Source organism: Carassius carassius, chromosome 10 (assembly GCF_963082965.1).
Source record: "Carassius carassius chromosome 10, fCarCar2.1, whole genome shotgun sequence".
Taxonomy (NCBI): Eukaryota; Metazoa; Chordata; class Actinopteri; order Cypriniformes; family Cyprinidae; genus Carassius; species Carassius carassius.
The window spans coordinates 25,728,686-25,743,229 of NC_081764.1; the positions used below are offsets into that span (position 1 = coordinate 25,728,686).

The window sequence follows — 14,544 nt, forward strand, 5'->3', positions numbered from 1 at the left end:
GGACAGATAAGAGGCACGATTCACAAACACTCTTCAAGGTCTCCATTAATTCGTGCGTGTAGTAATTTAATGTGTATACATTTTGAAAGCATTGAATTGCTATAGAAATCGCGATTCATTCGATTCTTAGCATTTTTAATTGATAACTGTCCAAGATCGGTGATTCACGATTCAAAAATCATGTTTCAAGATCGATGCATATGAATCGACAGGGTTTGTAATCGATGCATCGAGAAAACGAGTGAATCGTTACACCCCTAACTCAAACCCATTTCTCTACCTGTCAGTCGGGGTTGCGTATCCACCATCTTTGTAGTTTTTTAACATCTTTCATGCGTGGTTGTAGTTCTAGTTGCACGGATCTGGGCTGCGTTCCACTCCACTTTTAGACCTATGTTTTAGACACGCACTCGTTCCACGCAGTGTTAATTTTGAAAGGCATTTTTTATTTAGTCTTTATCTTGAGACGAAATGCTTGTCACATAGTCATTTGAGTTTTTTTCATAGTTTCATAGTGTCGTGAAACGCCAGATCGACTCGAACTAGACGTCAATTAATGCACGCTTGTTACCTGATTGATCCACTTATGCACGGTTTCCCTTTTTCATGAGCAATTTATGATATATAAATGCAGAACAGAATATTTTTATTGCGCAAACATGTCTTTATTTGTACAATCATTTAATCCTGAATTCCACAGACTCAAATTGACAGGCATTTGTTTGTGGTTGGTAAGATACATGTATAAAATTAATGCAGTACATGGATAATTGTGCGTGCATCTATTAATCATTATGAGTCAAATTTGGGCACTCATGCAACGTAATCAATGACGTACATCCGAGTAAACGAGACGGAGGCAAGTTTGCAAGTTCGAATTTCTACCGGAAGCAGTATACCATCCGGGTACTTTTGGAATACTACTCATTTCAACATAACGTTACTACGATTTAGGATTGAGACATACTAATTCTAATTTCGAATACTATTTAGGGCGGATAGTATGCGAATTGGGACGCAGCAGCTCTCATTGGCTTGTTACTTGACTCGCTTTCAAACCGGTCAGCGAGATTGCAAAATGCCCCCGCATTGCTCGAGATACAAGCGAGAATGTCTGAACCATGGCTTTACCCTACCATTTTACTCTGTATTTATGGGTTCTTCTGCAGCCACAGACCACTGGAACCATTTCTAATCTCGTTTTTGATGGGACCTGATAAAAACCTCACCGAAACAGAGGTAAATGTGTCTTCCCAATAACATGCAAAATTGGAATAGAATTAGAACAAGTTTAAAGTGAAGAAAATCCCAGTAACAGAGTATTTAAGGAAGTAAAATAGTCATATTCATTTAATGATTTTATTGAATATAAGCGAGCACAAGCAATTGTCAGGAAAACAATTCAGATGGCAAACTCTAAAAAAGTAATATTGGCTGAAGATTTTGTTAAGGGTCATAGTAATAGAAATATAGCAAAAGAAATTAGATAAGAGAGAAAAAAAAATACGAAAATCCAAATATTTTAGAACAGAGATGTAAATGAAAGCTCAGTAGATGAAGTTTTTTACCATGTATGAATTAAATCAGCCACTCGTAAAAGTGAGAAACACTTCTCCTGGTAAAGACTAAATGTGTAATGAAATTATTATACCTATCAGATAAGTCAAAAAACATTTTATTATATCTTTTTAATAGTGTGGAAATTAGGAAAGCTCCCTTCCTCTTGGAAACATGGCATAATTATTCCAATTGTAAAGCCAGGAAAAGATTACTATTTAAAAGTTACAAGTTACAGAACATTTGTATTTACATCTAACCCTTGTAAACTAATGGAACTGAATGGTAGTGGCAAGATCAAAAAATATTTTATGTCCTCCTATGGTTATGAAAAAGGTAGAAACACATCAGATGCAATTTTAAGTCTAGAATTGTATATAATAAAGGCTCAGGTTTATAAAGAAGTATTAGTTGGTGTGTTTTTGAACATATAGAGAAAGCGTACAATATGATGTGGAAGGAAGGACTTTTAATTAAACTGAATACAAATAATATTAATGGTGAATGTATATTTGGATTAAGGATTTTTTTTAAATTGATAGAAGTAAGCTTCATACTTAAAAATATATGCAATTAATGGTACCCCACAAAGTAGTGTTTTCAGCCCTATATTGTTTAACATAATGATAAATGATATTTTTAATCATGTTGGAACAGGGATTGGAAAGTCTTTATATGAAGACGATGGTGCTTTATTGTTGTTTGTAGAAGAAAGCATGTAGAATGCTATTAAAGGAGTTGAAATGTGGCCAAGTAATTGAGGATTTCGAATATCAGTAAAAAATACTAATATCAATCGGGGAATTTTTTTTTTTTTAAACTTCTCCTGTCCTGTATCAGCTTCACAGGTTGAACTGAATGAGATGTCACTGGAGCCTCGCAGGTTGAAGCTAAAACTGGTGTATTTGGATACTGTAAAGGGGCATTCAGAAATACACAGAGTTAAAAGAGTATTAGAAAACTGCTGGGAACATGAATATGTGAATCTAAACATTTTGGATAGAAAACAAATAATAAAGCAAATATGCTGTTTGCAATACTGTAACACCTCCATGGTTATTCTCAATGCCTTTACTGATTTTCAGGTTCTGTTGAGCATAAATGATAAAAACAGACAAGAACCTAAAGATACAATTGTACAATATTTGGATCCTAAACCAGGACATGCAGTAGCAGCAGCAGCAATATATGTTCCAAGGTTGAGGTATAAAATAGCAAAAAGCACATCTAATCATCTATCAGTTTCTACAACAAATGACTGCAATATTATTGGCTCTTCAGTGAGGTGAAGAGATTAATATAGACCTACCTGAAGTGGTCATATGTTCAGACTCTTTTTTTCAGCATTATCAAGTTTAATGAGTGGTAAATCTTTGACTACAGATGAGACATTATATCTGATATTTTACAAAGTTTGTTCAGAATACAAACAAAAACGGTTATCTCTTTTGTATGGATACCTGCACATGGTGGATCAAATAGAGAGGGGTAAAAAAGATTAAAACATCAAGACATAGAGTTTAATGTTCCAATGAGTAAATTAGAAATTAAAGGGCTAATGAAAAATGTGTTAAAAGATATTTGGCAGAGTAAATGGGATGGTGGGAATAAAGGATGACATTTATATAATATTCAAAAAATAGTTGGAAATGATGAGAATTTTTGAAAATAAAAAAGACAGCATAATATTGGACACACTGTACTTTATCAATTATTATATTTAATAGGAAAACATGAGTCTGGACTTGTGTTAAATGTGATCTTCCTGAAGCAGTTAAACATATTTTAATAAAATTTAAAGGATTTGATAGCGAAAGATTACATCTTAAGATCTCACTTCAGAAATTGTTACATAAAGATGCAACTAGACATGCTTCATATACTATTTAAGTATCTTAAATACTGTATACAGAGTTAATGAACAGGATTTAATAGGGTTTTCACATCCTAGTATGTGGTGATATATGCACCTAAAGCTGGTTTGTCAACAACTGCCATAAAAACGTCAAAGAAGAAGAAGAAGAAGGTAAATGTGCCTGAAGGTGATGTAAGCATACAGGAAAATGATGTCAGACCATGTGATGGCATCTTTCTGAAAAGTAACTTTCAAGCGTAACCGCTATAGAAAATGGAATTTCGGTTTTGCATGACATAACATAATAAGAAATGTGTAAACGTGCATTTTTTGACTCTGCTACATATAGATTTCCTTGCTGAGCACGATTTCAAAGAATTTGCATATATACTGTAGGGAAAGATATGAAGAATATTTGAGTGTAGCAGTGTTGGTCAGCTTTCCCGCCAACTAGATGGCAAATCTGCCTGCTATTTTGTGTAATCCCAGAAGTTTAATCTTTTGACATAAACAAGAACCTACTTAAATGACTAAATCTGCGTCACAAGATTCTTTTAAAGATCTTTAAACGATTTGCTAACTGTAGGTTGTCAGCTAGTTATTTGCATCTCAGCTCTCTGTTTATAGGTCACTGTCTAATATGCTGTTTTGTTTACATACTATGATTTAAAAATGTCTATACTTTAATGATGTTTTTAATTTTCACATTAAAATAAATTTTTAATTTTTTTTGGGGGGGTGGGGGGTGGTGGATGGTTGGGGGATCATAAACCAAGAATGGCAAGGTATTGCGACAGTCCTGGAATATCATAATGAAGAAAAAATAAAAAAATGCAATTATTGATAAGAAAACCTCAATAAGCTGTTTGGTTTTTCAGAATTCTCAGTGGTTCTCATATATATATATATATATGTAACTATAGATCTGTTTAGTTGTTTTTGATCTACTTAATTAAAATGTGTTCACTCACATGTATTGAAACTGTGAGGACTATAGTTTTTTGGTTTTGTTTGTTTTTTGATGGTAACATTACAGACCCTTCTAACTACTTTATCTTTTATCATAGGTTGTGAATGAGATCTATCCATTCTGGACATATTCCTACCTCTTGCTGCTTTTTCCTGTTTTCTTGGCCACGGATTACCTTCGCTACAAGCCTGTGCTTATTGTCCAGGCAGCAAGCTTCATAGTGACATATGCTTTGCTTCTGATGGCTCAGGGTGTGAGGGCCATGGAGTTATTGGAGTTCTTTTTCGGTCTGGCAACTGCCACTGAAGTTGCCTACTATTCCTACATCTACAGTGTCGTGGAGCCATCTCATTATCAGAGAGTGACTGGTTTTTGTCGCAGTGTCACCCTGTTGGGCTCGGCCATTGGCTCACTCATCGGACAGATTCTGGTGTCTGTAGCCCAGGTCCCTATGTATTACTTGAGCGTCATCACACTGGTGTCCTCCTGCATAGCCTTTGTTGCCCCTTGGTTCCTACCCATTCCCAATAAGAGCCTGTTCTTTCACCAGAGGGAGAGCAGCTCTGAGGATCATGGAGCTCTGGAACCCATTAACAGTAGTCAGCTGATTGAAAAGCCAGAGGATCCAGAGTCCAAAATGCAGCTTAGTGCTGACGAAAGAACAGTGGGTAGAATTTTAAAAAAGAAAACAAAAATATTGTGTATAAATGTGTGTGTGTATACATCTTTGGTCATCCAAAGTGTTTTATTACATTTAAAATAATAATAAATCATATTAAAAATAAAGAGTAATTATATATATATATTTGTATAATTATAATCCTTAATTTTCCAACATATTCACAATTTGAGATCCATCTTTTCACACTGAGGACAACTGATGTACTCATACACAAACTCAGATGAATTTTTATGAGTTAATGTAGAAACCAACAAATTCCAAAGATTTTACATACTTTTTCTTACCATTATGTGCTCTTGAACAGAATGAGCCCTACAGTATTAGCTCACCTGTATTAAGCATTATTAATACTGACTATTATTATTAAAGGCATACTTTACCTAAAAATGAAAAATCATCATTTACTTAACATCATGACGTTTCAATCACATAAGACTTTCGTTAATCTTCAAAACACAAATGAAGAATGAATGAATTTAATGAAACCTGAGTGGTTTCTGTCCCTCCATTGAATGTCAAGGTAATCAAAACTCTCAAAAAGCCATCATGAAAATTAATCCATATGAATCAAGCAGTAAAATCCAAGTCTTATGAAGAGACATGATTGCTTTATATGATAAACAGATTTAGTTTAGGCTTTTATTTATACATCAGAATAAATCATCTTTCCATTGATGGTATGGTATGTTATGAAAGGTCAATAGTTGGCGAGATACAACTATTTGAAAATCTAGAATCTAAGGGTGCAAAAAAAATCTAAATATTGAGAAAATTGCTTTTGATGTTGTCCAAATGAAGTTCTTAGCAATGCATATTACTAATAAAAAATGAAGGTTTGATATATTTACAGTAGGTAATTTACAAAATATCTTCTTGGAACCTGATCTTTACTTAATATCCTAATGATTTTTGCCGTAAAAGAAAAATCTATAATTTTGACCCATATAGTGTATTTTTGGCTATTGCTACAAATATACCCCAGCGACTTAAGACTGGTTTTGTGGTCCAGGATCACAAATATGGTAAAAATTGTAAGCTCAGGCGTGCATGAGAGAATTGAGGTTTGTTGTAGCTTGTGACACACATGCATTATGTGCTTCATGAATGTGTGTTTTATATGTAAATAAAAGCCTAAATTAGATCTTGTTCATTGTATAAAGTGATCATGCCTCTTCACAAGACTTTGATTAAACTGCTTAGTTCATATGGATTCAATTTAAGATCCCTTTATGACCTTTTATCTACGTTTTGGTTACCTGGACTTTCAATGGAAAGAAAGTAACGTCTCACGTTTTATTAAAAACATCTTAATTTGTGTGTTTGAAGATTAACCATTGTGTTTGGAACAAAATGGGGTTTGAGTATTATGCCAGATTTTTATTTTTAGGTGAACTATCGCTTAAATACTGGCCTACGCAGAGAAATGTTAATTAAAAAATGCTAAAATGGGCAGATACTGATATGTTCACAGACATATGCATGTTTATCAGCATATTGATATTCAGCTGTTTCTATGATTTGGTTTGACTTTCAGACTCTCAAGGACAATCCTAGCAGTAGTGGATTACTGGAAGTGTTTAAAATGCTCTGGACAGACTTTCTGCAGTGTTACTCCTCCTCCACACTACTGGCCTGGTCAGTGTGGTGGGCTTTATCCACATGTGGTTACCTCCAAGTGATTAATTATGCTCAAGCACTTTGGGAGAAAATCTTACCTTCCAAAGAGTTTGACATCTACAATGGATATGTGGAGACCATTTCTACCTTGCTTGGTATGGCCATCTGGTTATTCAATTAATTGTATTATATTCCCATTCTTAAATGATTTTGCATTATGTATTTTCTGTAACCTATGGAAGCCCCTTTTCCACTATGGGTAAAAACAAAACAAAATTATTTTGAGGGATATAAACTTGTAATAATGAGGAAACAAGTTAGAATTGCAAGATGTTAACTCGGTATTTTATTTCAATCATGGAAAGATGCCAGTACAGACCATTTTACAAGTTTAAGTCCACCAAACTTAATCTATTCTCCTGTCTTGGTTTGTTTGTCGGACAAAATGGCGGATTCGGTGTTATGATTTCTCCGATCGCATGAAGCTTCCCATGAAGTGAAAAAAAGAAAGTCAGAATTCTGGGTTTACATTTTGCAATTTGGACTTTTTTCACAGAATTGCGAGAAACAAAGTCAGAATTATGAGACGTAAACTCCGAATTGCAAGCTAAAAAAAAATAGAAATTGTGAGATAAAAAGTTACTTTTTTATCTTTTGTCCCATATCGGAAACAAGCTTCCATCTTTTCCAGCATTTTCATCAGTCATAAACCTAAATTCTACAGTCATAAATAGCTAACAGCAGACGCCCGTGTTATGTGATCAACAATAAAACAGTTTAACACATTAATTAAATGATTTGTGTTTTTCTACCTAGGTGCTTTTGCAGCGTTTGTTGTAAGCTTCGTGAAATTGTCCTGGGCAGTGTGGGGAGAATTTGCTCTCTGCATCTTCTCTGTGGTAATTGCAGTGTGTGTGTATCTCATGGACACCATCAGGAATATTTGGGTTTGCTACACTTCCTACATGCTCTTCAGAGCTACCTACATGCTACTTATCACTATAGCAACGTAAGCAAAGCTGTCACTCCTTATCCATTTTCTTTAGAAATCCACTGTAAGTTGGATACATTTTGATTTTGTTCTGACCACAAAGTGCTATGAACCATGTTGTATTTGACCTTGTAACAGTAGCTCCAGAACTCCAAATAAGCATATATAAATCTTCACACATTCTTGAGTTTCACAGTAGAAATGTTACCTTCTAAACATGAAAGTAGTCTCACTGCTTTTTTATCTGAAATTCTATTGGCAATTTCAATCAGGTTCTCCTTGTGTACTTGGACTCAGACCATTGCCAAATATTTCTTTTTAAAATCCTTTGAAAACCCCTTGTAAAATATTACAAATGCTAAACATTTTATATGAATGTTGGGAAAGGTTCTATTAATTTGTCTTTTGTATTGCAGGTATCAGATTGCTGTTAACCTAAGTATGAAACGCTATGCTTTGGTTTTCGGAGTAAACACTTTCATCGCACTCTTACTGCAGACACTTCTTACCGTGATTGTAGTAGATTCTGCTGGTCTAGGCCTGGATATTTTTCTACAGGTAAAGTACAACATGAACTTTAGTGTGAGTGTGTCATCATGCATGTGGATCACTAATGAAAGCTAATATCCTGTGCAATTTTGTTTGCTCCTTTCCACAGTTTCTGATCTATGCAAGTTACTTTGCTGTAATAGCTGTGATATTCTTCATCGCTTGGCTGTATAAACTGTTCAAAAGGAGGGGAGCTGGAGGACAGAATTAATTACTTTCAAAAGAGACCATTTCAGAGTCCTGAAAAACCACACATCAGCGTCTGTTAAGCACAAGTTTATAAAATAATCTTCCGTTCAACTGAATGAGCATAGGTCAAATGATAACTACATATTAAGAAAAAGCAGGATTTCCGAATCAGTCACAGATCCAGCATTAAAGGTTATAAGCAAGCACTGAGGATTTTTATAACAGAGTTCACAATTATGCACTATAAGTGGCCTTTGTGGGTCACACATTGTGTGGAACAAAATGCACTTATTTAAACCACACCATTATGATGCCTTGCTAATAAAACATCTGCACGAATCAAAAACAGCAGAGAATGCACATTTGCTCTCTGACAGCAGGTGGCGCTTATGAAACAGCAACGATACAGTTTAAAGCACTTTCAAACACTACTTAATATCCATTATTACCACAGACTGATTATTACAAGGCTCTGTGGAATATTTGATTTTGATTGGTCAGTGTTATACCTCAATAACAGATGGTAAAAGCTGATAAACACATGCTCATCTGAGTAACTGAAGTCGGTGCTAGGAACAGTTTTCCTTCGTGGAAGCTTTGCGTTTGGTTAGCTAATAAAATATTAAAACTCAATTCGTTATTATGTATACAATAATTTAATTATGTCATCCTGGTATCGTGCTCTTTTTTTCATAGAAACATAGCTGCTGACATTTTGCGACAACTGTTTTGTTCACTGTAATGGATTATAAGATAATTAAACTGGTACGATTTTAAAACATTTTCATCTTAAATCCATATCGTTTATTGCCTTAATTATTTATGTGGTGAAATAAGTGAAATGACTGTAGCCTATTCCTTAAATGATGCTCTAGTCTGAACTGAAGTAGGCTATTAATTAGGCTGTATGCTAGTAATATGCATGATAGTCAGTTGTGAGAATTGGTCCTGAAGATAAAATGTTTCCATTTTATTTAATAAATTATTCTTTAAAAGCATTTAATTTATAGGTAAAGATGAAGATATTTTTGTGTTTATTGCATGCCTCTCTTTATAGTCCTGTATATATCAGATTTGCCACATCAGAATGAAGTGAATTATTTAGATTTGTCTGTAATTACATGGTAATATTAATAATATTATATAATATAATATTATAATTACTTGGTGAATTGCACCATCCATTGTAGCATAGATCTTCAAATCTTTATTGGTGGTTTATCTTTAAAAAAAAATACAGTTACAGTAGAAAGCTTTTATTTATAAACAGGCAGTGCTTAATTTACCTGCAATAATACTGCAATTAGAATATTTTCTTGAATATTTAGCCTTCATTAAAAATATAAACAATTTTATTTTAAAAATATTAAAAAAAATTGAAATGTGTATTTTTACAGCAATAACGTGATTGTCTTGTTCATTGTATAAATGAAGTAATTATTGTGCCAACATTATAACAGAATGTTATTTTTAATCTCCAGCAATAATATTCCAGATAAGATGTGGTGGAAATTTGAGACCAACAGAGACGATCCTTCCTATACTCAAATGTGTAAAAAAAGAAAGAAAAAGAAAATGCTAATGTTTTTTTTTTTTTTTTTTTTTTTTTTTTTACAAGTATGATTTAAAGATTTTCTGCAGAAGAGAAATAAACGACCTGATCACTGAAAATATGGATCTGTGTATTTCTTTTGGTATAAAATATGTAAGATTTGTACTAATTAAAATGTAAAGGCTTTTATTTTGCTTAACTGCATATACATACAGTATACTAATAACTCATCTAACATGTAGCCTTTTTTTAAAATATATTTATTTTAATCATCCAGATCATTAGCCCCCGGTTTCACAGACAAGGCTTAAGCCTAGTCCTAGACTAAAATGCAAGTCTGAGTTGTTTCAAATGAAAGAAACTTGTACTGATTGATCTTAAAATATATCAGTGCCTTCGTTTTGTCTCAAGATGCACACCAGTAATGTTTTTTTTCTAAGGCATGTTTAGAAAAATTACTTAAATGTCCTAATTGAACTATGGCCTAATCCTGGTTTAGGCCTAGCCCGGTCTATGAAACCATGCCTAGATGTTCGAACAATCCGCTTAAAAAATGCTTTGTAGTCCACTTACAAAAGTTAACTCTACATGAATAGTTTACACTATCACAAAATGCCCAGAAGAGGGCAAAAAAGAAATTCCAAATGGATGAAAATTAAGATAAAATGGCCCATACTGTACAAAAAACACTTCCCACAATACAAAACACTTACTTGGGACTTAATCTTAGCAATCTGCAAAATAAGTAGTAAAACTTAGATTTTAATTTACTGGAATTTAAAGTTTATTATTGGTAATTCATGAATGTACAACTAAAAAATAATAAAGTGAGAGGTGTTTATGGTACTGTTTAGTAAGAAAAACGCAAAGGCAAGGTTTTCTGACATTTGAAACTACTCACACCTTTCCCAGTAGGAAGTGCACAGGCTCAAAGACATTCCCTTCTGTTCTTAATAACCGTAACCATTGTGGTGACTGTAGTCATCGTCAGGGCAGCACATGCCAAAAGACTGCTGGATGGCCATCTCCTTGACATGGACCACATAAGGGAGGGGTACCAGGATTTCACATTGCCATCTTTCCCAACAGGCAGCATTGAGAAATACTCTTGGCTAATCTGGAAGTAGCTGTCCTGAACCAGCGAGGCAGACAGATCCTTAAGGTGTAGATCCACTGATGCTTTTTCTGCAATGCAGACCACAGTTTCCTCAACACTACATCATAGTTTCAACAAAAAGAAAGTGAAGGGACCATAAAAGTGAGTTTTGTTCAATGCAAAACAATCTCACCATTTATGGTATAAAGATCCAGGACTCCACTCATGTCATCCAGGGTTTTTCCAGCAAGTTTCAATAGGGATATATGACACAGGCCTGTATTTATGACAATTTGTGAAAAAGGCTGGTTAATTCATAGCTGCCTGAAAAAGACTATAGAACAGAAAAACAACAAAAAATGACTCAGTCGTTTCCAACTCTGACTCATACTATATTTGGGATTGGAGTGGGAGTTTTTTCAGAGATGTTCCCTGAAACAGGCATGTGACCTGCATCAAAGATGTTCGTTGATGTTTTTCGTTCTGAAACAGGCCTTCTTTTGAGAGGGCATCAATCAAGCTGTCATGCCCCAGAGAGGAAGCGGTCCCTGTTGGACCACTATGCAGGACCCAAACATCCACAGGTCCTCCTGGACTGTAAAGAATGCAGAGAAGGATTATTAACAATGTTCCTACCTCCAAAATAGCTAACAAAAGAGCTGTAAATGAACTGCGTCATCCTATTTTTATTGGTGCCATTCTTCAGAAGCATTTGTGATTGAGGGTTGTTGTGCAGATGAGAGCTTGTTCCAATGAAATGAAAAGAACCAGTAACATATTGCACTTTTATAAGCAGGAAGATCTCTGGAGAAAATGACCATATCCCAAGATTTACTACAAATAGTTTTTTATTTTAGCTGTCAGTTGTTGTTAAGTAGGGTTGTTTGAAGGTCAGACATCCAGATAGTGTACAATGCACATAAGAGTAGTTTGATGCTTCACTGAATTGGACCCCAAATTTGTTTATAAATGCTTAACATGGAATTGTATATTTTCCCAAGTTACATAAAAAAATGGGAGTGGTGTTGATACAGCAACACTTTCTATATATATATTTCACAAAATGGTCTTAATTTTGATAATTTAAGTGTGGTTTTATACAGTCTCAACTTTCCTGCACTTTTTCAGTCTGCAACTTACTGATGCCATGAACAACTCAGTCTAGGTTTAGGAATCGAAAGTGCTCCACTGGCTAAAATATGTTGATATTCTGTTTAATGCCTATTACAAATCCTACATATTGCTTTATAGTGTATGTTGTCTCTTTCTGAACTATATTATAACCATTGAGATGAGATTTTACATTATAGGTTATTTATAATACTAAAAGGTTTCCCAACTCGGGGTTTGTGATGGGACCTGCAGGGTGTTTGAGATGTATTGAAAATATGATTAAATCTAATGTAAAATTAGAATAAATAAATGGTGCTGAATCTTCAGTCAAAATAAACAGAATTCTACCTAAATTAAACGTACAGTAGATAGGAAGTCCTAGAGATCTTGATTTATCTTCTTTTTCCACATAACCGCAAGTGTCCTCTGCTGTTCTGTCTCTTTAATGCGAGTTGACAATGTGTGAACATAGTCAAAACACTGCTTTCATGACAATCGGCACTTCATATCGTTGCTGTGGAAACAAGGAATGCATAATTGTGTGTTATAATATGAAGTGAGAAATGATTGCCTCTACATCTATTCACTGATAAAATGATCTACGTTTTTCATGTCAAAGTAGAAATCAACCCTGAAATGCTTCTGAAATGCTGTGATGAGGTCCTGGTTAATGAGTTCTCTGTCCAACAGGCCTCGCAAGGGCTTATCCTGTTAATAATCATAATAATAATTTAATCTGAATGAAGACATTTTGATATGATATGTTACAAACAAAGATGCTAAGCAGCACTTACCTTTTCGGTAGTGTTCAATCTTCATGGTACTATTTGTGAGAGGCCCAAAGATGCTGATGATGGAAATTTTACGTAGTGCCATATCACACACTTGCTCCAGGTACTCATCCCTCTGTTCACTGTACATATGATTCTGCTCATCTGGAGCCATAATTACCTGCAGACAATGAGAATGAGAAGATTAATAAGACAACAAACTGTTTTAAGTCATTGTTCAATAAGCAAATAACGGAACTTGAAACCTATTTGTATATCATCACTCCAAAAAATAAAGGTTGTAAAAGAGGGGTTTTACATTTTGGGTTCCCCAAAGAGCAATTCATGAAAAGATCTTAAAAGAACCATTTGCTTATTGTGAAGACTGAATAAACTTTTTGCACTATAGATGTTAATGGTTTTTCATGGATGCTTTCATACATGCTGAACCGTTGTTTTTAAGAGTGAAATATCTACAGGGCTCAAAAGAAAGGATTTTTTTTGAAAATTATGAATGTAAATGTTTACATTTATATTTTTTATTTCAAATGTATCATTTTTTGATTTAAATGTATTTAAAATTGTATTTTTATATACAGTTTTCACACAAAATGTATATTTTTCTAAACAAAGAAAAATTGTAGTAATAGTTAAATAGTTCTGCACTATATATCTTATCTAGATGACAAGTTTAAAGGGATACTCCACACTAAAATGAACATTTTGTCATTAATCACTTACCCCCCTGTCATTCCAAACCTGTAAAAGCTCCGTTCATCTTCGGAACACAATTTAAGATATTTTGGATGAAAACATGGAGGCTTGAGACTGTCCCATAGACTGCCAAGTAAATTACACTGTTGAGTTCCATAAAAGGTATGAAAAGTCATCGTCAGAATAGTCCATCTGCCATCAGATGTGCAATCTGTGTTACATGAAGCGAAGGGAACACTTTTTGTAAGTGAAGATAACAAAAATCACGACTTTATTCAATAATGTGGCATGGTGATATGGAGTGACACAGAGGAGACCGTTGACAAAGGAATTATTGAATAAAGTAGTTATTTTTGTTTTCTTCACTTACAAAAAGTGTTCCCATCACTTCATGTACCCATGTTAGATTAACTCATATGATTTAGTTTCTATCATGACCACGCCTCCTCACACCGGTGCCGCGAGTCCATTAACAACACCGTTTTGTCCCAGTAATGTGTGGTGGATGAGGAGGTGGAAACTTTGTTTCAGATAAGTTAGGTGTATGGATGTTATTTTCTGCCATTTACCTTTCTTCACGCTTTCTGTTTTTCGAGAGACTGATCGGCGAAAATTTGTTTAAACTACAGGACATTTCTCATCGGTTAGTTAACTAATTTTCTCACGCATTTCTCAGCATTGTCTTCTCTTCCGGGTCTGTTGTGAGTGCGACTGCTGTGACTGTTGATGTATGACGCTGCTGACGTGTTATCTTTGTTTTTGGGCACACCAGAAAACACGGCAGCAGCGTCATACGTCAACAGTCACAGCAGTCGCTCCGAAGATGAATGGAGGTCTTACATGTTTGGAATGCCGTGAGGGTCATTAATGACATAATTTTCATTTTTGC

The 14,544-nt window shown here is 34.5% G+C and overlaps 1 protein-coding gene across 2 annotated transcripts; it reads left to right on the plus strand.

Moving 5' to 3' along the window:
- The first annotated feature begins 887 nt into the window (after nt 1-887).
- On the plus strand, nt 888-8,632 carry LOC132152006 (thiamine transporter 1-like). 2 transcript variants are annotated; one of them, XM_059560625.1, is made up of 6 exons: nt 888-1,239; nt 4,480-5,091; nt 6,608-6,836; nt 7,498-7,690; nt 8,089-8,230; nt 8,331-8,632. In XM_059560625.1, the coding sequence occupies exons 1-6, from the start codon at nt 1,111-1,113 to the stop codon at nt 8,430-8,432; spliced, it is 1,407 nt and encodes a 468-aa protein (XP_059416608.1). In that variant the 5' UTR covers nt 888-1,110; the 3' UTR covers nt 8,433-8,632. The 2 variants fall into 2 exon arrangements, with proteins under 2 accessions (XP_059416608.1, XP_059416607.1); XM_059560624.1 differs by having other exon boundaries at nt 889-1,239; nt 4,480-5,046; nt 6,599-6,836.
- Nucleotides 8,633-14,544: the final 5,912 nt, after the last annotated feature.

What these genes read in the sequence shown, in the direction of transcription:
- LOC132152006 (XM_059560625.1), top strand. Translation starts at nt 1,111, where the DNA reads ATGTCTGAACCATGGCTTTACCCTACCATTTTACTCTGTATTTATGGG. An exon ending in CAAAAATATTGTGTATAAAT is followed by an intron (nt 5,092 to 6,607) that starts GTGTGTGTGTAT and finishes CAGACTCTCAAG; the next exon opens with GACAATCCTAGCAGTAGTGG. An exon ending in CTACTTATCACTATAGCAAC is followed by an intron (nt 7,691 to 8,088) that starts GTAAGCAAAGCT and finishes TTTGTATTGCAG; the next exon opens with GTATCAGATTGCTGTTAACC.